The sequence below is a fragment of the Oryza glaberrima genome, chromosome 1, assembly GCF_000147395.1.
Source record: "Oryza glaberrima chromosome 1, OglaRS2, whole genome shotgun sequence".
In the NCBI taxonomy this organism is placed as follows: domain Eukaryota; kingdom Viridiplantae; phylum Streptophyta; class Magnoliopsida; order Poales; family Poaceae; genus Oryza; species Oryza glaberrima.
In genome coordinates, this window is record NC_068326.1 from 35,030,815 (window position 1) to 35,054,903 (window position 24,089).

General features: G+C 44.8%; 4 protein-coding genes across 4 annotated transcripts; 1 reads left to right on the forward strand and 3 right to left on the reverse strand.

Moving 5' to 3' along the window:
- Positions 1–692: 692 nt before the first annotated feature.
- Positions 693–2,297, forward strand: LOC127759837 (stearoyl-[acyl-carrier-protein] 9-desaturase 1, chloroplastic). The gene is made up of 2 exons (XM_052284055.1): positions 693–1,453; positions 1,540–2,297. Exons 1-2 carry the CDS (start codon positions 878–880, stop codon positions 2,107–2,109), a joined length of 1,146 nt encoding a protein of 381 aa, XP_052140015.1. The 5' UTR covers positions 693–877; the 3' UTR covers positions 2,110–2,297.
- Positions 2,298–2,528: 231 nt separating this feature from the next.
- On the reverse strand, positions 2,529–4,959 carry LOC127759836 (pentatricopeptide repeat-containing protein At3g21470-like). The gene has a single exon (XM_052284054.1). The coding sequence runs from the start codon at positions 4,696–4,698 to the stop codon at positions 3,052–3,054; it is 1,647 nt and encodes a 548-aa protein (XP_052140014.1). The 5' UTR covers positions 4,699–4,959; the 3' UTR covers positions 2,529–3,051.
- Positions 4,955–13,478, reverse strand: LOC127758721 (CHD3-type chromatin-remodeling factor PICKLE-like). Its single transcript, XM_052283937.1, is given in 24 exon segments — positions 4,955–5,688; positions 5,771–5,798; positions 5,882–5,889; positions 5,934–6,046; positions 6,182–6,294; positions 6,400–6,495; positions 6,884–6,906; positions 7,076–7,230; positions 7,387–7,556; positions 8,077–8,165; positions 8,280–8,472; positions 8,631–8,755; positions 9,045–9,451; positions 9,831–9,895; positions 10,389–10,667; positions 10,765–10,838; positions 11,234–11,282; positions 11,356–11,432; positions 11,860–11,961; positions 12,045–12,164; positions 12,253–12,405; positions 12,658–12,762; positions 12,858–12,968; positions 13,355–13,478. Coding segments are annotated over 24 exon segments (3,417 nt in total). The 3' UTR covers positions 4,955–5,050.
- Positions 13,479–14,623: 1,145 nt separating this feature from the next.
- LOC127758422 (putative clathrin assembly protein At1g03050) lies at positions 14,624–16,665 on the reverse strand. Its single transcript, XM_052283916.1, has one exon. The coding sequence runs from the start codon at positions 16,396–16,398 to the stop codon at positions 14,833–14,835; it is 1,566 nt and encodes a 521-aa protein (XP_052139876.1). The 5' UTR covers positions 16,399–16,665; the 3' UTR covers positions 14,624–14,832.
- Positions 16,666–24,089: the final 7,424 nt, after the last annotated feature.

Genomic DNA, 24,089 nt, shown 5'->3' on the forward strand with positions numbered 1-24,089 from the left:
AAACCGCTTGGTGAGCGAGTGGGTTTACATACGGTTTTGGTTTGAATCTGTCGCAGGTCGCGGCGCCAGACGGCCAGGGGCAGGCCAGCCTGGTCTCGATTGTTTCCTCGCGAGCAGCGCGCGGTGGCGGCGCCTGGTGGGCTCGGGGAATCCCTCTGCAGCCAGCGCGTCCGCGAAATGCATGCCACTTGTATATGGACCAGCGCTGCACATGCACAAGCCGCACGTGCCGTTCCGCTTGGTAGTGAAATCCAGGGGCGGACCACGGTGTTTACCATAACCAGCCTGCTTATCTCACACAACAGAACAAAAACGACCCACCCATTTCAACAAAGTTGGTCACCTTGTTCTCCACAGTTGACAGTAAAAATTCTCGCCGTAGCTCGTTTTTCCCAACATGGCCACGTCACTGCCGGCCAGATTACTTGTCCCATGCAGCTGGACAAAGTACCGTTTGACCCCGGTCCCTTTTGTGATGGCGACATCGTATCGAGAGGGACAGCCAGATCTCCGGTATGGAAAATTGGAAACTGGAAAGCAACGGACGTGTTCACTACGATCTGTGGACCCGATACACTGGCCAAAAATGGAGACAAGCCATGAGCCTCAGACACCGTGGAGGCTAGCCGTGCACCCAGCTGTGAGCGTGGCTAAAACGGCCGCGAGCACCCACAGGATTCGCTCTCCCACACCATCGGCTCGTTCGCACAAAACCACTGCACCACCCACCGGTTTCGGTTTCGCCCACCATTGGAGGCGAATCCCCTCCCTTCATATACCACGCCGCGGCAGCTCGGCGATCCCAGAAAGGCAGAAGAAATCAAGAAACCAACCACCAACTAGCTACTGTAGTTGACTGACAGTGATAGTGGCAGTCATGCAGGTCGTGGGAACCGTGCGTGTCAGTGGCTGCGGCGCGGTGGTGGCGCCCTCGCGCCGGCAGTGCCGCGTGTCCGCGGCTGTGCTGACGGCCGCGGAGACGGCGACGGCGACGCGGCGCCGCGTGACGCACTCGATGCCGCCGGAGAAGGCGGAGGTGTTCCGGTCGCTGGAAGGGTGGGCGAGGTCGTCGCTGCTGCCGCTGCTCAAGCCCGTGGAGGAGTGCTGGCAGCCGACGGACTTCCTGCCGGACTCGTCGTCGGAGATGTTCGAGCACCAGGTCCACGAGCTCCGCGCGCGCGCCGCGGGGCTCCCCGACGAGTACTTCGTCGTGCTGGTCGGGGACATGATTACCGAGGAGGCGCTGCCGACGTACCAGACCATGATCAACACGCTCGACGGCGTCCGCGACGAGACCGGCGCCAGCGCCTGCCCCTGGGCCGTCTGGACGCGCACCTGGACCGCCGAGGAGAACCGCCACGGCGACATCCTCGGCAAGTACATGTACCTCTCCGGCCGCGTCGACATGCGCATGGTCGAGAAGACCGTCCAGTACCTCATCGGCTCCGGCATGGTACGAATCTCTCGAAATGTTGATGCCATTTCTCTGCTTGGTTTCAATCTTTTTTTTGCTTAGCATTGTTGCTGAATCCATGGCAGGATCCGGGGACGGAGAACAACCCGTACCTGGGGTTCGTGTACACCAGCTTCCAGGAGCGCGCGACGGCCGTGTCGCACGGGAACACGGCGCGTCTCGCCAGGGCGCACGGGGACGACGTCCTGGCGCGCACCTGCGGCACCATCGCCGCCGACGAGAAGCGGCACGAGACGGCGTACGGGCGCATCGTGGAGCAGCTGCTGCGGCTCGACCCGGACGGCGCCATGCTCGCCATCGCCGACATGATGCACAAGCGGATCACCATGCCCGCGCACCTCATGCACGACGGCCGCGACATGAACCTGTTCGACCACTTCGCCGCCGTGGCGCAGCGCCTCAACGTCTACACCGCGCGCGACTACGCCGACATCGTCGAGTTCCTCGTCAAGCGGTGGAAGCTGGAGACCCTGGAGACCGGGCTCTCCGGCGAGGGCCGGAGGGCCCGGGACTTCGTGTGCGGGCTCGCGAAGAGGATGCGGCGGGCCGCGGAGCGGGCTGAGGACAGGGCTAAGAAGGATGAGCAGAGGAAGGTCAAGTTCAGCTGGATCTATGATAGGGAAGTGATTGTCTAGTTTAACTTGTCTTGGTTGAATTCTGAATTCCCAGTCCTAGATGATCATGCCATTTCGTTATCATCTCTGTTCTTGTGTTCTCTTTGCAATGCAGTAAATTGGTAATGGTTAATGGTGCTTTGATCTTGGAAATTTGGCGTTGATGTATTTTCTGGTATCATTAGTGAAGATAGTTTGGTTTCTTTTCACATTTGATGATTTGAACCCTCAAATATTAATGTTGAAATACAGAATTTCACATTTCACATTTCAGTTGTGCCTGCACACTGACATTATTCGCATATAAAATTGACATGACCGTTTTTTTATTGAGGGAATTGCACAGTTGCCAGCATCGTGTCCAGTTGATAAACGGATGCAGCAGATTATAAATTTCCCTTGTACAGTCATCTATGTACAAGAAGCATACTAGTTGATAGAAAATCCCTTTTCTTTTCAAGCCAATTGTGAAACCGCTTCGCCAGAACATTTGAGACAAGCAAAATTGCAGTTAATGTAGTTGGGATAACGTACCACTGCCTGCGTGTACTTGGTGTTCAGAAATGTCAAGCTCAACCGAACTGCACCCTGAAGTCGTTTTGGTGCCTTTGATCTTGGAAATTTGGCAGACATGTATTTTCTGATATCGTTAGTGAAGATTTTTCTTTTAACATTTCAACCACAAAAATTGATGTTCAAATACATAATTCAATTGTGCCTGTTGACTGATATTAGCATATAAAATTGACACGAAGTGTGTAGTTATTTCTATGCCAGCACCAGTTGATAAAGGGATGCAACAGAACAGATAATTCCCTTGTCTAATAATCTAATGTCCTTGTCTAATCATCTATGTATAAGAAGTACAGTTAATAGAATATCCAGCACATGAGGGGCTTTTCTTTTCTGGGCAACTTGTGAAAACACTTTCGGAAGAACATTTGGGACAAGCAAAAAATGCAGTCAGTGTAGCTGGGATAACGTACCACTGCCTGCACATACTTGGTGTTCAGTAATCTCGAGCTCCACTGAACTGCACCCTGGGGTCTTCCCAACTCCATGGAGCGCCATCTTTCTCCTCATGCGTTCAGCCTGCTCCCACCTCTCCGACGAGGCCATGATATTTGACAGCAAGATGTACTCTGCATCGTTGGTTGACACACGACGGGAGTGCAATTGGTGGATCTCACTTGATACGAGTTCAGACATCTCTGCGTCGCCATGCACCCTGCAAGCTCCGAGCAGGGAGCCCCAGATCACCTCATTGGGTTCAACAAGCATGTTCTTGACAATCTCATAAGCTTCCCTCAATCTTCCAGCACGGCCCAAGAGATCAACCAGGCAGCCGTAATGCTCTACTGCAGCAGCAACCCCGTAAATATCGAATTTGCTGAAGATTCTTAGTCCTTCATCTACAAATCCTCCGTGTGTGCAAGCTCCGAGTACGGCAAGAAGTGTGATCTCATTAGGCTTCTGCTCCGAACACTCCATCTTGGAGAACAACCGAATAGCCTCAATGCTCTGTCCATGGCTGGAAAGTGCAGAGATCATCGAGTTCCAGCATTCGGTGTTCCTCCATTGCATGTTGTCGAAGATATTTCGTGCGAAAGCGAGGTCACCGCACTTGGCGAACATGTCAACCAGGCCATTCATAACGAACTGGTTCTTCCGGATACGGTGCTGGATGATGAAATTGTGAACCTTTCTCGCTTGCTCTAGCGAACCGAACTGTGCGCAGGCAGAGAGAACACCTGCCATGGTGAACTCGTCCGGCTTGATCTTGTCCTTCAGCATGGAGTGAAATGCTTCCAGTGCCTTCTCGCAGCATCCCATTTTGGCATACCCTGCTATTAGTGCGTTCCAGTTCACCAAGTTGCGCACGGGGATTTTGTCGAACACCGCTTGCGCTTCCTCGGCATTGCCAGCCTTGAAGTTCCCGGTGACCATCGACGACCACACAAACGCGTTCCGCGCAGGCATCTTGTTGAACAGCTCCCTCGCGGTCTCCATGTCCCCCGCGGCAACGTAGGCCTGCACGGCCACGGTCCACGTGACGACGTTCTGCATGCCCAGCGGCATGGCCTCAAACCACCGCCGCGTTTCCGCCATGTCGCCCTTCCCCGCGAACCCCCGGATCAGCGTTGCCCACGTGACGGGAGTCCGTGAGCCCATGCCGGCGAACAGCGCCTCCGCGCTCACCATGTCTCCCGCCGCCGCGTACCCGGCGAGCATGGCGTTGCACGTCACGGCGTTCCGGTCCAGCATTCCGTCGAACACCCTGCGCGCGTCGGCCAGGAGGCCGCACTTGCAGTACACGGACACCAGCGTCGTCCCCACGAGGCGGTCGTGGGCGTTGGCGGATTTCACGGCCTCCGCGTGGAGGGCCCTGCCGAGGACGGGATCCGCGCGGGAGGCGGTTGCCTTGAGGAGGACGATGACAAGGGGCAGGTGGTGAGTACGATGGGGCAGTAGCTTCGAGTAGATGATAGCGGCCTCCCGGAGGAAGGAGTTGGAGGCGTAGACCTTGGCGAGGTTGGCCCACATGTCTGGGTCACGGCATCCTCTCGTCAGGTAGAGAGCGTGGAGTTGCCTCGCTCGGCTAGCCGCCATGGCGAGCGCTCGTCCGCCCTAGCAGCGGCGGCGGCGGCGGCTCGCGGGCTTATATAACGTCGGGGTGTCAAACAAAAATATTTCTGCTATTCTGGCAGTGAAACTTACGGTTTCGTAGGAAACAATATTACTCTGTTGCAAATGGACGATATGACACCGACAGAGATACTAATCCCAAAAATCACAAGCAGCAAAGTGATTCCAAGACAGATTATACGCTAGCCATTCCAAGACCTTTAAATATATACTGCTCCTATCCAAAAGCTTCCTTCTATTTCCATCCCTTCACTAAAAAGGCAAGGGTCCCAAAAGGCAAAGACGCAAACAGAAAGTAAGAAACAGAGTTGTACACCTAATCTGCATCAATGTCCGGTACTGTAACTATTTGCAGCTGCAGAGCGCTGTCAGTTTCATCATCGGAGGACGAACTGCTGGATTCGGAAGTCGACGAACCTTCCGGGGCATACATATCATCACTGTCTTCATTCTCAACCTCGTCAGCGTAGTTCACGACTTTCCTTTGCCTCTTCCCACGGCCGAGATCAACCTTGGGAGTAGCAGGCTTGAGAACTTTCAGATCCTCAACCTTTGGGGAAGAAGGTGCTTCATCCTCGACGCCATGAGCAAAGCTCACAATGCTGCCAAGATAACCGTTATCATCCGACGAGCATTTCTCACCAGTGGAAGGGTCTAACTTGAGGAGATTCTCAATGGCTTCATTGTCATAATGGATGGATGTTGCACTGATCTTCCTGTCCACAATTGTCTTTGCTCCATGGAGTAATATAGACTGCAACTCATCAGCACTTGGCTTCTTGGAAGAGTTCATCAACATATTTTCGATGGCCAACTTCTGCTTTGACTTCTGTAGTATCTTTTCCTCGACAGAACACTTTGTAATGAGTTGGTAAACAACCACTGGTCTTGTCTGCCCGATCCGATGAGCCCGAGATTGTGCTTGCAAGTCCATAAATGGATTGAAGTCAGGATCTGGAAATAGGAAGGCCAAATCAGTGCATCCACTTGCAAATTATATAATTAGCAGTGAATGAAAACATTTAAAACCACTTACCGTATATAATTACCCTATCTGCACCAGGCTGCAAATTATAATGATGTTTGTCAGTCCAGAGGCATACTCATACTATTGCAGTCTGGTTAAGAGCTTGCCCTACAGGCTAACAGTTTCAACTGAAAGAACTAAGTTGATATGATAATACATTACCAGGTTTCACTATCAATGCCACCAGCACGAGTTGACATCAAGAAAATAAATGTTTCACTATCAATGTTTTTGTACTCTTTTATGCTCTCCTGCCTAGCAGAGAGTGATGTCTGCCCATCGATGCTGCCAAGTGTTAACACAGCCATGAAATGGCCAAAAGAAGTGTCATTCAATTACTAGATATACAAGGAAAAGAGCAGCGAAAGTCTGAAGCATATAATTTAGAGAATTGATAGAAGGTAGACGAATGAAGCATACCGTGCATATTTGTATCCCAGGGAACAAAGAAAATCCTCAAGAATGTCAAGCATCCTAGTCATCTGCGAGAAAATCAGTACACGATTTCCCCTTTCTTTCAATCTTGGGAGCAACTGCAATTTAGCAATTGAGCAGTGTTATTTCTAGCAGTTTAAACTTCAGGTGCAGTGCTAAGATATGATAGCAATATAAGGTCCAATATGAAGTCTCGAAAGAACCTTATGAAGAAGTTGAAGTTTGCCTGATGAAGCAATAAGTGATAGAAACACATCTTCAGTTGCTTGCTGTCCAACTTCAAGTCCTGGAAATAGATACTGAAAGGCAAAATCTTAGCATCTTAGGACAGCAGAAAAATTTAACATGCACAACAAACAGCACATCTACTTAAAAAGGGCTCTTTGTTGTGAGCTTGTGGGTGATCGGAGGGAGCAAGGCCTGGTCTAGTGGTCCTTGTATAGAAGGCAGGATTGTAAGAATGGAGTTTAACAAACTGATACATTAAAGCCAATTTTAAGCTTCTCGTTTGCTACAAATTTTCTGTAACCACTCCACACAAATCACTGTCAAAATGAGAGACTCGGAAAAGCAAAAACACCCAATTCCTACATCTAAGAGAAAAGAGACCAAGTTCTGCATCTGATCAACAAAACAGAAAGTAAAACCTACTGGATGATTGCAGCATTTTCTGAGTTCCATAAGTATGTTGTTCAGAGAAAGTTTTCTGCCTGCAAAAGTACAAACAAGACTAACAGTGTTATTTCCATACGTAATTAAAGGGATTTGAAAAATCTCATATTCCCATACGTAATTCATAGGGACAAATATGCTTTTACAAAGTGAATCTGACTTAAAATTTTACCAGAGCATGAAAAAAGAGCAGAACGCTTAACTCACCATTCCGAATGGCACTGTTAAGCTTTGAGTAATTCCTCTCTAAAATATTAATGTAAAGTTCTCTCTGGGAATCTGCAAGTGCACATGGAACTTCAACCCACTTCTTTACTGGCATAGAATCTGTTAGAACATCAGATTTCATTCTCCGCAACATCCTAGCAAAAACAAGAAACTTAAGATCTGTGTTCAATTGTTTTTAATACCCTTCTTTAATAATGAAATTGGTCGACCAAACCTTCCGGCCAACCCGGCAAAAAAAGATCCGTGTCCAAGATATTAAACATATATAGTACTTATTTCAGAGTATTCACCTGGGCTTTAAAATATCGTGAATCCTAGCAACTTTTTCATCCATTGTCAAATCCCTTCCAGATTCAATTGGTGAGAACAATCCATCAGCCTTTGGATCAGAGAACTCATCCGGATCAATATAATGAAGCAAAGAAAACAGTTCCATGATGTTATTTTGTAACGGTGTTCCCTGTACAGTGAAAGGAAGAGGAACCAGGATCAGAACATAGTTCTTTTAAAGAAAGGGCAATTGTAAAGCACTTCGTAAGAATTACTACGCTGACAGCCAAGGAGAAAGAATCGGCTATATATGATATCTGTAAAAAGGGCTAACCAGATCTCTCTATGTTATATAGGCTCTAGCGGCTATATAGCACTTGATTAGGCTCTAGCACAGGATTAAGTTGCTTCAGAAAGACCACAGAAGCGAACCATTTTCAGATAATGGATTTAAAATCCTAGTCCCCAAATCATACGATGCATGGAGCAGTAGGAGCGAGCCATGCCTCAGCTACAGTAATGCACACCCCTTTTACAGTATTATGGGCACTCACTATGGTTGAATGCTGGCTATACCAGGCATCTCACTTTCAAAACCTCATGCCCAGATGACTACTAATAATCAAACTAGTGACAAGGAACAAACCAATTCTAAAATTCCAAGAAATAATTAAGGACAAGAAATTACAGGTCAAGTAGGCAGTACATACCGTAAGGAGCAACCGAAATTCAGAGCAGTATCGTTTTAGGCAAGCTGCAAGGTTGCAGTCAAGCTTCTTCATTCTGTGAGCCTCGTCAACTGAAGTGAAAGTGGGGAAATGCTCAAGTGTTACAAGAAAAGAACAGAGACAATACACTAATGCCGGCAAGTGAACACCAAATATTGGGGGACTTCATCTAAGAAAAAACTTACTGACAATTGTAGACCACTTGAATTTCTGTAGAACTGCCTTGTCAATTTGGACAAACTCATAACTTGTCACTAGAGCATCAAATAAAGGTTTCCCATCAGAAGAGTACATTTCATGGACTTGGATACACTTTCGAGAGTCTCTGTCTCCTTGATAAACAATAACATTAAGATCACTAGCCCACTGGCAAAATTCCTAGAGCACAAAACATGCATCCAAAAAATAGGATTAATGCAACATATTTGATGTAAACTGAAATGCAATATCAAAAAAAGGATTCAGGGTAAAATTTTAAATTCATTTATATAATATACAGTATAATATGGCAGAATATCACATAACTATATACAAACCTTTTCCCATTGCAGGAGGATGCTCTTTGGAGCAAGGATCAATGCTGGGGATGCAGTCAAACTTTCCTTAATAATGTGGTACAGAAAGCAAACAACTTGAACGGTTTTCCCAAGACCCATTTCATCTGCCAATAGAGCAGAACATACCCCATTATCATAGTTTTGTCATGAAATAAGAGTTGTACAAGCTATTTTTCCATCAAGACAATGCCAAACAAATAAAGAAAACATCAAAGAGACGCTACATAATTATACAGTTCACAAGCATCATGATAAATCAGATTATCTCAAAACAACAAAATAAAAACTGATCAGCATAATTCTTTACATGTGTATTATTGGTGCATTATAATTTGGTAAGGTACAACTGTACAAGTGCATCATGGATTATGTATTTAGAGTTTATGTACATACCAGCAAGAATAACGCTTCTCCTAGTTTTGAAGTTATCTATTAACCATTGTAAACCTTGAAGTTGATAGTCATATAGAGAACCACAGTGCACCTCTTCTATTTTTGATCCATCTAGACATGTTTGGCTGATGTTAACTCTTTTTGAAGCATTTTTATGCCTCCTGACAAGCATAGAAACAACCTGTTGCACACCATCGGTACAACATGGCTCCCATGTAGCTTCACAGTAATCAAGGCCCTTCCATTTCACAAGGAACTCATACCCGTCGAAATCTTGGTTATCCTGGAAAGTAGCCAAGACATCACATAAACCTTCATGATGGAACTTCCTCCGACATGCAATTGCACGATCTACTTCAAACCACTCAAGCTTCCTTTGATCCTCTGAATAAACTTCCTTAGGCAAGCTATTGCAATGTTCACAAACAAGAACAAAAATAAGCACTATGGTGCACTAGAGAACACAGCTGGTAAGATTATAAACAAACAAGATTGTTTTAAAAATGGCAAACATCAACATGGTGTTCAACCAGAATAGCTCAGTAATGATTAATGAAAAAAAAGGTAGAAAATTAGTAGGGGCTCATATTATTAATTTGCTAATGATATGAACAACGATTACTCAGGTACGAGATTATGTGCAACTAGTATATCCAAGAAAAAATTTAGCAACATTGACGAACACAAAAAAAATTATAAAAGATAAATACATGTAACAAGAAAATAACACAAGAAACTTTCCACTGGAGGCAGTACACAGAAAAACATGAAACTGAGAAGATTTACCAGTTCTTGTTTAGATAGCTCTGTACTCGTAAAGGATCAGATACATGAAGCCATTCAAGCGGAACCTACAGAGAGTAGATAATTAAGTGTCTAGGGAACAATATTTGCATGGTCCACATCAAGTATAGCAATTACATAATAAATATTAGGCAAAGTGTGGCAGGATACAATTCTAACATCATAAACAAACATTAGGAAGATGCCGTTTTTTTTTTTGTGAATACGCCAAATATGTGCATGTTTGCATTAAAATAGAAATCAAAGTGTAGCAGCTGCAGCATGACATTTTTTTAGTTGTAGCAGCAAGGGCTAATACAAAGTTTCATGACTTGAAAGAAATGAAATATACAATGCAAGGTACCAGTTCAAAGAAACTCAATATAATGTACTGCTACAAACAAGAATGGTGTTGGTAGAGGGAGGTTCCCTAGCAAGTATGCCTTACAGAAAAAGGAAAAGTCAAACACCTATTGCCTTACAGAAAAAGAAAAAAAAGACAGCAAAGATAAGTCATTCAAAAAGACACCAAATATAGATTGAGCAAGAAGGTTAACATACCCAGCAGTCATGATGATGAGAAAGAGATTGCCATTTCACGAGGAATTGATACTGGAAATCTGCCTCCTGAAGAATTCGTCTGTGGCCAACAAGTCTTTGGATTTTTTTTTATGTTAACACTTCTGTCACCTTGACTGCTGGTGCTGCATTGCTTTTGCACCAAGAACATTCCCAGGTGCCTATAATCTCTTGCAAAGGAGGATCAAGACAAAAGGTGTGGAAGCTACAAGAACAAGTGGAATTCTTGCATTTGATGAGAAAAGAGCAGGCAATTCCAATCTGCAAAAAAAATCAGTTAGGATTTCATGTAAAGATTGGGGGGGGGGGGGGGGGGGGGGGGGGATAGAAAATTAATAAATCAGAACTGCTGACAAACCTTACAGATCGAACAACTAGGTCCACCCGAATTACGTCTGCCAGGTTTTATAGAATTGTGCAATAATTCATCATCTGAAAGACACAAGTCATTAGCGAAACATGCACAACGTAATATCAACTTTACGACAAGCATTCTGAGGTTCCACACAAATCATTAAGAAGCACAGAAGGAATGGTTGTCAATTCATGCGATATTATAGATGCAAGCAACAACAAATGCATTGAATAAAGGTGATCAACAATATTGAATGTGTTTAGATGTGACTCTGGATCATTGATGCTTCGCACTTCCATGTATAACAGGTAGGAGTAAAAAACAAAATATTTCCTAGGTATTTTACATATTTGTACGGTGACATTAATTAATTGTGCACAATGCAAGATTGCAATAATCTCTTGACCACAAAATCATATTAAATTATAAAGTAGGTGATACATTTATCGATCATAAAATGATTAGTTATTACCTGATGAAGAAGTCGACAACATGCAAGACGAAGCTTCAGTGTAACTCTCCTGAAAAGGTTCGATGAGATATTTATTACTTCATGAAGAACAGTAGGTTGAGTTCTTTTGTTAGTTAACTTACCTCTGAAACATCATGAGCTTTCCGCTTCTCCTGTAGGCGCTTTGACGTTCTCCTGCATGGGACAATCTTCTTGCAATCTGTGGTAATTTCAGTAGTTAATGTAACATGCTTAAACAAGGTTATGTTATTTGTATATTAGCTATACAGAAGGGAATAAATTCAACTGTTAGGTCCTAATCTTTCTGCTCGTGTAAATAGGAAAGGTGCAAGTTTCACATAGTGCACAAATCAATGAAGATATATATTGAAAAGAATGCATTGAGGAAAATAGATAGTTTCTTCCATTCCGTAAAAAAACTCTATTCACATTGTTTTAAATGCATCCTTGGTTAAACAATATTTCAAAGTATTTTTTAATTATGTCAATTAAGACTTTCTAGCAGAAGAGAAACTACAAGTTATCCAATTTCCCAAATAAACTGGATTGAAGTTAATAACAAAATCACATGATCTGCAAACAAAAGGGTCAATTATGTCAAGCCATAACAAAGGGTGCCCACTTACTATCATCGGTGTCGCTATCATCATCAGCATATGAAATATTTCTGGGGCCCAGTCTGTTCCGAAGGCGTTTTGATCCTCGGCGGGGAGCCGAACAATTGTCATCTACATAATGCAAATTTTACATTTGTAGTAGCAGACTGGCAGCATATCAGAAATCATGCAATAGTTGAGAATTGTAACAATACCATAATCATCAGAGCTACTTCCCAGGGTGTCTTTGTCTTCACCCACATCACCATCAAAATAATCAGATGTAAGCCTCTCCCTGAGACGCTTTGATCTTCTAGATGCTAACTTCCCGGCGTCTGTAAAATATCAATCTGGAATAAATCTTCAACCAAACAAATTTATTAGGATCAGCAAGACAGAATATATTGTAAATAACACTGTTACCATCCTGGGAACTGCTCGAGCTATTTGCAAATACATCATCTTCACTCTCCTTGCCACCCAAATCCCTCTTCCCAGTTGGTTTGGACCTCTTCCTAGTTGGTTTGCACCTTAGGCGCTTGGACCTTCTGCATGGAGCCAACTCTTGGCAACTTGCTGTGGCAAGAACATCAAACTCTAAATCAACAGGTCAAAACAAACAATAATAATGACTAGCTATACAACATTCTAGACTAATATTGCAAATACCAACATCTGGAGTTTTATATAGTGTTCATTTTGCCAAAACAAATCAAAACTGAGCACAACCAAGGTGAACACAATGCAAACAACCGTACTACACATTAACAGGACAAGCGGCACCCGTAATTCCGAGAAATTGTCAGCTAAGCAAACTCCGTCACTCACCTTCATCGTCACTCTCTGCCCCATGCTCCTCAGCGGCTGCGGAATCGATCGTGATCGTCTTCCGAAGACGCTTCAGGTTCCTAGTGGAACCTGGCTTCCCCTCATCTGCATAAATCGAAACCGGGATTAAGCCGAAACGATAAGGGTATAACAAATTACCAACCCCGTGCCGTCCGAGAAGTTTGAACTTTCAATCTCACCTTCCTCCGGGGCACCAAGCGGGCTAGCCTCAGAGGTCTCCACCTCGCAAACCTCCGCGCTTGTTATTTCTTCGTTAGGTGACTTCGTCTGTGGATCTACCTTCGCATCATCTGCCAAATATGTGGGGATCAGAATGTTACGGAGTTTCGAACGCCTTGATCAAAAATGTATTTCATACTTCCGCCACAGAATATAGCGCTCTCCTCCAAATACGCGAAGAGCACACAAATGGAGGGGGGAAACCGTTCCCAATCTCATCTAGAACCGATCGGAGGACGTAAAAACAGCAATGCTACTTCCTTACAATCCTGAACCCAAAAAAAATCCACCAGAAATCCCCTAATAAAATCCGAATCCCCAACGGTTTGATTTTACAAACTCTCGAACCAACCAAACGCACAGTAACAAAAACCCCCAAAACCCCCAGATCGATCACTAGCCCGAACAAAATCCCCCAAAACCGATCGCGTCCAGAACCCAGATCCAGCCTACTCACCATCACCGAGCTTGATCGGCTCGACGTCTACGACGTTCTCGCCTCGCGCCCTAGAGGCGGCGCCTCCGCGTCCACCTCGCCTACCTCGCCCCCTCCCACGCCTCCCGCCTCTCGCCGGCGGCATCCCGACTCGGCGGCCGCGCAGTGACTAGGGTCTTCCCGAATTCGAAGCGACACAGAAGACAACGGCCCGGAGCGTGGCTTCGCGAGTACGGAGAGAGGAGAGGCCGCGAGTATGTGAACTTGTGAAGGCTTCGGGGGAGAAAGGCGTGGGGAGAGTGTGTGATGGGGGAGACGGGGTTTAATAGCTCGCGGTGGGTGGGAGAGGCGGGAAGGTCCACGAGCTCAGCTTCCTCACGTGGAACCGGTGTTTGACGCGTGAGGACACCGACCGGTGGGCCCCATACGGTGAGCTTGGTTCTGGTTTTCGGTGGAACTGGTTCACGGAAATGGTGCGACGGCGGGAAGTCGAAGGGGCTGGGTTGCGGGTAGCGGGAGGAAAAAGTTTTTTTGGTGCGGATGAGCGCACGGGGAGCCTGTGCGGTGAGGTGGTATCCACCGTCCGATTGAGAGATGTCAGGGTGATGTGCGGCTGCTGTGTTTTATCTGGGTTGATTTTTCGTGGCTACTTTTTTGGGAGGTTTCACGCTGGATTTCGGGATGCATCCCCGTAATTATCCATTAGCCCTGTGCCCCTCTGTCAGTGGTAGGTGAGTTTTTTTTTTGTTAAAAAAGGTGGGGTGAATTTTGATGGAAACATTATGAACATTTATTTCCATCCTAATATTAGCCAGTAGAAGATTAGATATTTTATAAAACTATAGGCTTCATCTTTTTCTTATGCTTATCCTTATTAGCCAAAATTTTAATTTTCAACCTTAAATTTGGAGCTAATTTTTTAGGTTTTTTCATCAAATTATTTTTCAGTTTTTTTAGATCGCTAAGAACACGTATATAAAAAATTTATTCGTAAATTATTTTTCGTTTGCAAATATGCCGTTTCATTTATTCCGCAAAATAAGCGAGACGTTGGCTTCTGTATGAATCTAAACGGGAAAGAATTATGAATCTAATATATCTTATGTCCAAATTGATAAGAGGTAACTTATGTCTAGATTCATAATCCTGTTAAATATCTTATCTTACACACTCTTTTTAAATAAACCACCTCGTATCAGGAGATTGGTTTAGATACGAGATTGGTTTATTTTGATAAGGAGAGAGTACTAATTAGCAACATTTTAAAACATAGGTACTAATTAAATCTGGATAAGGACAACAGCTATAGCATAAAACAGTCAATTTCGCCACAAAATTGAACTTAGGCACGCTTCGGCTCAACCAAACGAGTGCATCACTTGATTTGGTTCCAACTCGGGCACAAAATTATGGTGCAAAATCAGCTTCATTTAGCGTGTATCATAGTTAGCATTGAAATTTCTCATCACTCTAAAACATTAATTTCGTTTTTTACGATCTTACAACAATGAACTGTAACTCCAGGCCGCCATTTGTTGCGTCTCGAACTGCTGCCACATCATCTGCTCGTTCGCAAGAAGCCGCTGCCTCGCCTGCATGTCCATCATCTGAACGTACGTCGGCGGAGGCACGGCCAGCGACGCCGCGAACGGGTCCGCGACCTCGCCGCCGGTGGCCCCAGGTGGCGGTGGCAGTGCAAGCACCGTCGCGCTCTGGGTGGCGGCGAACTTGCTCGCCGACTGCACAAGCGCCGTCTCCCAGTCATCGTATTGGTCGTCGTCGAACGTCTCCCACTTCGGCGCCGGCGTCGCTGGGTCATCGCCGAACAGGGACAGTGTCAGATCCCGGTCTTGCTCCTCCGTCGACAATGGCGTCGATTCTTCCCCAAGGTTCAGGAAGTCGGCCATGTGGTCGTCGACCACGACGAGTGCGCCTGCCGGCGCCGGCTCAGCTGGCGATGCCTTGCTGCCACTGTCGCCATTGCTGGCAATGGGGGCAAGCGGGCTGGACGGCGCCGGCGGCGTGCGCCTCCACCACCGAGACGACGCCGGTTGTCTATCGCGGATGAACTCGTCCATGAGGTCCAGCTTCTTCTGCGCGACGCGCTCGACCTCGGGGATTTCGGACGGGCGGCAGATCGTGGCGGATCTGCACCACGAGTAGAACTCGTCGAGCTCGTCGAACAGCTTGGCGATGCTGGTGAAGATGGAGTGTACGCGCACGCAGCCGGGGGTCTCCAGCTCGGCGAAGCGGTCGGCGAGCATGGCCATCACCTCGGTGAGCTCGCGGTACATCACCGCGCTCTCCTTCACCAGCCTGTGCAGCGCCGCCGCCACCACCTTGTTCGTCCTCGCCTTCCCCGTCGGGCGGCACCCGATGAACCGCTGGAGTATGTGCTTCAGATGCTGCGCCTTGGAGACGAGCTCCTCGGTCGTCGTCGTCCCCGTCGCCGGCGTGTCCCTCGGCACCAGCGCCCAGACCTCGGCTACCGCTTCGCCCACCTCGTAACTCCCGTCGGTGATGTCGGGGAAGCCGTCGCGGCGACCGTCGGAGCACCATTTGCCCTGGCTGGCCACGCGGCCCTTCATCCGGTGCTTGAGCCTGTCGTCGAGGTAAGCGGCGTAGGCGCGCACGAACCCGTGGAAGTCCCACGTCGCGCGGGAGCGCGACGACCGGTGCGGGAACCGGTGCGACACGTCGAGCATGCGCCTCCGGCGCCGCGTGGCGAGGAACACCTCCTGCTCGTACGCCGGGTCGCCGTCGGCGAGCAGGCGGTGCACCAGCGCCAGCGCCTTGACCGCCACGGCCCACGCCCGCGTCCGCCCGAGCCGCCGCGACACGGCGGACACGCAGGCGGCCACCCGCGCACGGGAGTAGCACGTCAGCGTGAGGATCTCCTGGACGTGGCGCTCGTCGCCAGGCACGCTCTCCCCGTGCGCCGTCGCCTTGACGATGGCCACGGCGAGGTCCGCGGCCACCTCGTCGGCGCCGCCCACCCTTGCGAGCCCGACGCTCGTCCTGTCCTTGACCGCGCCCAGCGCCGCCCGGAGCTTGCTCGGCGCCATCGATCAGAGCTTCTCACGAATTAGGGCTTGTTCGATTAATCCCAATACAGAGGGATTGGAGGGGATTGAAGAGGAATAATTTCACACCACGATAGGTGTGAAATAAATCCCCTCCAAATCCCCTTCAATTCTCTCCGTGAGAGGGATTAAACGAACGAGGCCTTTGAGAGTTGGAGGAGACGGAGGGAGAGGAAGAAATATGTAGGCGCGCGCGGGAAGTCTTTGGCGGTTGATGGGCGCGGACGAGCGGTTGAGGGGGATGCCGGCCGTTTGGGCCGCGTGTTTCTCTCGGTGTTTCTGTTGGGTCCTGAACTTAACTGACGAAACGGTGTTTCCTCGTCTGTTTGACGCGGCTTAGGAGGCTTAATTTAGTATTCCAGCTGACTGGTGACTGCTCCGTCATGAGGTGTTCCCTGTGGGATTGCAGGTCAAGCTTATGCAGAGAGCATTACCTATTTACAGTCTTGTCGTTTTGTTATGCTTATACTTACTCCCTCCATCTAAAAAAAAAAAGATAAACCCTGAGTTTACGTGTCTAACGTTTGACCATCCGTCTTATTTAAAAAAAATATGGAAAAAATTAAAAAGACAAGTCACGCATAAAGTATTAATTATGTTTTATCATCTAACAACAATAAAAATACTAATTATAAAAAAAATTATATAAGACGGGAAGTCAAACGTTGGACATGGAAACACAGGGTTTGTATTTTTTTTAGAACGGAGGGAGTATAAGCTAGTGAAATTTAAATTTTAAAATTTTATTTTACAGTTGATTTTGTGAGTTTTTTTATTGTAGTTTGCTCTATAACATTTGCTTTTGAATTGTTAAATACATGCATATACGAGTTTTATCTGTAAATTATTTTTTTAATAAGCAATACAGATAAGCATGTATGAGCATAAGCCAAACGATGAAACTGTTAGTTATCTTAAGAGTATTAGGGTAGTAACTGAATTACTGTTAGCTATTCTCAACAAATTATGGTTGGTGCTAACACTTAAAATTCACCTTGTATCCTCTGTTGAACAAATTATGCAGTGTGTTCCTTCTGAAAGATAGAACATTTTGTAGGGGGAAAAAGGCCCACATAGACATAACTAGGCCCACTGCTGCAGTGGGTCTATTGGGCTTGACCAGGCTGGTTAACTCTGAAAAAGCTAGTGGGCTTTGACGGTTTGACCCATGATTTTTTTTCATAGCCAGGCCCTGGCTAATTTTGCTTGCTTTCTTCATCTGTCACCCCTGCAAATTAAACACTTGGACTTCGAGAGCAAAGATAAACCGTCAGGTCTGTATCATTCACGCGATTACGTTATGTCATTCTAGGCTAGTCCTCTCTCCGTTTCAGAATGTATATATAAAAAGACATAGCAACACTTATAATACCAACTTAGGGCAGTTTTGAATTGCTACCAAAATTTGCCATACCAATATTTTGGTAGCATAAATAGTATCCACCATTTATTTGGATTGGTGCCAACATTTTAGTAATGCCCATCTCAAATTTGGCAGCAATCTAGAACTTTCTTCACTATGATATCACAATTTGGCTAGATTTTGGTAGCAAACCAAATAAGATGAATACAAATTTATTCTACCAAATAATTATTGGTAGTGCCAAAACTTGCCTATGTTTTGGCACTACCAAAAAATTGGTAGGGCACCTATCCAAACAAGCCCTTAATCTCATTAAATACACCATTAAATATATTTTATAATATATTTGTTTGGCATAGAAGTATTACTACATTATTCTATAAACTTGATTAAACATAAAAGGAAGTTTGATTTATAATGAAATCGAAACACCTTATGCTGAACCAGAGGGAGTAGGGGTCTAGAACTGCTAATCTAAAGAGAAGAATCAGGTCACAGTCGCCTTGTGATGTGTCTAGCATCGGATGTTTCAGGAGGTAATCAAGAATCTGAACCGTTGTAACACTATCATCTTCAGCACCCCTGAAAACGTGCAAAAGATGCTATGTTTGAAGTTAGACCGAAGCAATCAGCAGTAGGATTCAGAATACTCCAGTTATTCTGGTTTCACAAACTTTGCTGCGCGACATACTGCAGTCTTGAATCGCATGCGCCTATTTATTTTGGGTTAAACCGGGTTTCTTGACAGGATAATACTTCTACTAGCACCAATTATTGACGAACACAGCCAGATTCACGATATGATGAAAACAGACGGATAAAACAAAAATAAACGATGAAGAGAACTAGAGAAGGCAGAAAGTATATTTTAATGCGGTGATAGTGTACTCTGTACACTCATCAGTAGCAAATTTGAAGTTTTCCTGAGCTTGGCTGTATGTTGCCCTTCATTCTCTGCACCTGAAACGCGGATGAGTCGACAAGGCAAGAAAACCAGAATCATATGTAGATGCACTCATGCACAATGGTTTTTTCAGAATAAATAGCGGTGTACTACTATTTATGACGAAGCAATCAAGGACAAGAATAATAGTATCAAGAAAGTAACTAATCCAGCTCATACAGCTGGGAAAGAAGTGTGTGTCCCCTCGAATACTGCCCGGCCGGGATGCAATCTACTCCATATATTGTTATCAATTGCTCATCATCAATTGCATCAATTGTATATAAATTCGTTCGGGCGATGAATTTCAAACAGAGAACGTGAATCCTCAAAATCTGATCATGTTAAACTGAAGGAAATAATGAGATCCATTGATGAACGGCAATGCTCAATTGCACAACAATGATTTGAGAAATGAGATCCTAACGAAACACCGCCCTTCGTTTCAGGGAGCGTTTATATTTGTCACGGTCACACACAGGCAGATCAAAACTGCTATAGGCTTTTTCTTCAGCTTGCATGATCGATCGGCAGAAGGCCATGCGATCTTCTTTCCTGCCATTGATTCATCATAATTCAGAGAGAACGCTATAGGCTTTCTGCAATGACCTGCACCAATTAGTCATCTTCAAGCTGAAGGCCATACCACCATTAAGTCGCGTAACAACAGAAGATCTTTCTCTTATTTTCCGAAACGGTCACATCAAGAGATAGCCTAGCCTGTTGCGATCCGGCCATCAATTAGAACCGTGCACCCAAAATTAAAGTTGACACATCGCTATCCAAATCACCATATCACCAGCCCATGTATTGATCAGCGTAGAGAGAGAGACGCAGTGCCAGAACCTGACCCAAGAACAGCATGAGCAACATGCCGAACTCCATGAAAGAACCAGACATATACATGCACTAACATATTGAGAACTTCTTGTTGTGTGAGATGGAAGCTATACTAGCTTTCATGATTGATCAATGATCAGGTACCACAGTCTGAACATAAGTTTCTCAGAAAAATTGAGTGTAGTCTGGACCATGAAAAACTGAAAATGCAAAAGCACAGACTTCTCCTTTCTAACAGGATGACGGGAATGCTAGTGCACGGTCGCTGCCCCGGCAATCAGCCGAATTGCACGAAATGATGAAAGATCCAAGAACTCTTGCCCAGAAACCAGCTTTTTTTTTTGTTCCCATCGCGTCGGGTACTCGGGGTCACCTGTCACGTATCCGCCCGTGGGCCAGGAATCATGTTGGCGCGTAGAGCCAGCCAATTTCTGCGTGCACTTTTCCACCTTTAATTTGCTCGCAGCTCACTCCCCCACAACTCCACAAGGCCAAAAGCTCTTTGTCGTGGTGCTATACTTAGAGAAGGTACAATAACAGACTATAAGCCAGCTATAAATATATTTTAAAGAGATAAGAAAAGAGAGAGAATAGTAGTGGGCTACATATCTGTAACCAGCTGTATCATGGACTTCAAGACGTAATAAGAGTATGACAGGGTGGGACCAGATATTAATAGCATAGTAAGCAACTATGGTACGAATTGGCTATTATGTTGGCTATATATAATTTAGAGTTATTAGTGGGCTATACTATTAAACTTGCTCTTAGAGCAGGTACAATAGCAGGTTATAAACCAGCTGCAAATATATTTTAAGAAGATAAATGAGAAGAGAGAAGAGGAGCGGGCTACAGATTTGTAGCCAGCTGTAGCACGGACTCTAAAACACAGTGTGTGTATGATAAGTGGGACCATGTATTAATATTGTAGTATGTAACTATTGTATGAATGAGCTATTAAATTGGATATAGATGAATTAGAGTAAGTAGTTGGCTATACTATTAAACTTGCTCTTAACTCTCCCATACTCGAATTTTGTTACACGTTCTTCAACTACTAACAACACATTTCATATTAAAATGTTTTTATATAAATGTTATTTTAAAATATTAGATAAATTATTTTTAAAAAGATCGAAACTTAATTAATTATAAACCGATGGGTGTTTTTTCTTTTTTTATGTGCGTACTTAGGCCCCGTTTAGTTCCCTAAATTTTTTTTCCTAAAAACATCACATCGAATCTTTGGACCCATGCATGAAGCATTAGATGTAGATAAATAAAAAAAACTAATTACATGAGAGGAAATCACGAGACGAATCTTTTGAGTCTAATTAGTCCATGATTAGCTATAAGTGCTACAGTAACCCACATGTGCTAATGCCGGGTTAATTAGGCTCAAAAGATTCGTCTCGCGGTTTCCAAGCAAGTTATGAAATTAGTTTTTTCATTCGTGTCCGAAAACCCCTTCCGACATCCGGTCAAACGTCCGATGTGACATCCAAAAATTTTCATTTCCTCAACTAAACACACCCTTAATCGAACTTAAACAGGGCTTGCCCATTTGTATTATCATCTCCTGTGATCAACAATGATATGGCAGCAAAATGCAGGCAGGCAGGTAGAGACGAACAGATGACGCTGTATTCCGAATTCCGATCGCTTTCTTGCAGCTTCTTGTGCCAACTTTTTCGAGTCGCTACAAGTCTAGAAATTCAGTAGCATGTGGCAAGGTGTAGGTTTATTAGCCAGTGGGACAGTGCCGTTCAAGGATCGTTCGCTTTGTTTGCTTGCATTTGCAACTTTGCACATATGGTCATATACGAGTGGTGTCCGTGGGCAGTCCAAAGTTAGTAGGTGTGATTTAGGATTCCGTTTGCCGGACGCGCGCATCGTCGTCGCATGCATATGCAACAACAACAAACGTACGTATGCTGTATCTGGTGAGTCAGTATCTCGATCCATTGTCGTCCATTCCTAACAAAACACAAGCTGAATTTGCTGAAAGTAACCACGCTACTACTGTCCGTATGGTGTACTCTACTCAAGAGCATACGAAGAATTGGTTGAAGTCCGTGACAAGAACTCGAGAAACTGGATATATGGCATACACGACGGACACGCCGAAAGGTCGATCTGATCTTCTCTCGGGACAATGATTGGATTGTACATACTCTATTCGTAAAAAAAGAAAACCAACCTAATTAAGATACTCCCTCCCTTTCACAATGTAAGTTATTCTAGCATTTCTCACATTCATATTGTTGCTAATGAATCTAGACATATATATCTATTTAGATTCATTAACATCAATATAAATGTGAAAAATGCTAGAATGACTTACACTGTGAAACGGAGAAAGTAAAACATTTTATAGGACAATGATGTACAGATTCATTGTCATAGAAAACGTTCCATCCTCGACTAGATTATATATGTACAGATTTACTGTATTAGAAAATGGTCATCTTTAATTCGGTTGGTTTTTTTTTTACGAAGAAAGCACCTAATTAGGTGATTGAAGGATGGCATCGGGTGAGACGCATCTGGGTCGGTCAGGCAGGGACAATGCCGACCCACATGCATTACACGCATCGTCCATGACTAATCAGATCATGAGAAGCTCTGGTATATCGATTATGGAGTATATCAGTATACGGAGTACAGGTTAGCCTGCCGGGGTATGGTACGCTTTGGCCGGGCACGTACATGTACCAGTACGGTTGAACACAACTCCACAATATCATCCGGGTTCGTGTTTAACTTTAATTGCTGAACCAGAGACAGATGACAGATCTACCGTAGGAGCGGAGGAGGCTCGAACCCCACTATCATTTTTTTCTATATACTTCCTCCGTTTCATAAAAAAACCAACCTAGTATTGGATATGACATATTCTAGTACTATAAATCTCTAATCGTAGATTTTTTTTTTTGGAACGGAGAAAGTATTCATGAGAAAGAATGGTAAAAGCTTTGTCAGTTTGTTCGGTCTTCACTGTTATTTTTACTCTAGGATCCGCCTGGGATAATACTGCTGCCCTCACATATAGGACGCAAAATACGAACGCATTTTACACCCATAAACAGAGAGTCTACGAATAGTACGGCTACTACTACTTCTCTGTTGCGTGGGGACACTGTCCGTGACCGGATCAGCCACGCTTCTAGTTCTACTACTGGTGGGCAACAGCGTCGTTCACAGTTCGACGTAAACTCCACAGTGGGACCGGGTCGTCTTGTTGTTGACGCAGCCGTATGGAGTTGATGCCGACTTTGACCGGTATCCCGAGGCTTCTTCCTATACGTCGTCGCTTGGATAAGGACGTACACATATACGTATACGCAGTGACGGATATAGAAATTATTAAAAAGTAAGGTTAACATAGAGCTTAACTAATGAGCTATTTAGCTTTCCCTAAATTTAATGATGATTTGAGAGTATTTAACCATAATTTTAGAAGCTGAAACCAGCGAGACATCTCTAATCTTACTAAAGTTCTATTGAAAGTCTATTTACATGTAAATTCATTGGAATTTATAAAATTGACCCCACTAAATTATGAAGTAATGGTATTCGACTAGGGATGAATTTATGCATAAACTATAGGGTTGGCTTACCCTATAGCTTTTTAAAAAACACTCCTATAGAATTTGATTTTTATATAATAAATAAATAATTTCATTTAAATATAAACTAGTAGTAATTAATCCACGGGATTAAATTCTTAACTCTGTCACTGATATGATCGAATCAATCACGAATATGTAGTACGACCACAACAGCATCTGCCAGAAGAAATATCTACCCGGCATTTCATTTTCAGTACGTTCTCCCCACATCATGAGCATAAAGTTTTTGTAAGATATGCTCAACGACAAGGCCTTTAATTTCCAGAGAATATGTGCAACGTACAAAGCCAAACCAAAAAGTTTACCTCATTATCTGGACCCTGCAAAAGCAGCTCGGCTAGTATATATGCATCGCATGTGAAGGATAAGACGGACGTCGAATCATTGGGCTGCGAATTTTGTCACCGATATATCGGTTCGGATCAGCTGGCCGTGCACTATGCAGCGTCCCTGGTTTAGCTACATGTAGCCAACACAGAGCGCCATCAGATGGACACCTTGGCGAGGTCCACACGTAATGCAAGGTACTTATCGCTGTTTTCTTTATTTTTCTCCCCTTTTTAAGATTCGCGTTTGTTGCATGATTAAATCATCATACTTTGCATTGCACAGTTTGTGTTTCAAATAAACCAAAGGATATATATAATCCAGTACAGTGTACATATATCATAGTACTACCTTTTGTACGTCAGCATTTTAAATGATGGTGAACCGCGTAGTCAATGACAAAATTTTTCTTGGTCAGTTTGCCGTCAGTGCAAGACTCTGGTCACATACAGTAGATGGGTTCAAATTGCTGCCATATCTTATCTGCCAGATTAAGGACGACAAACCGGACCGACGGATCATCATCTCATACGTGATACATCATAATCAGGATCACGGCGTGATTTGT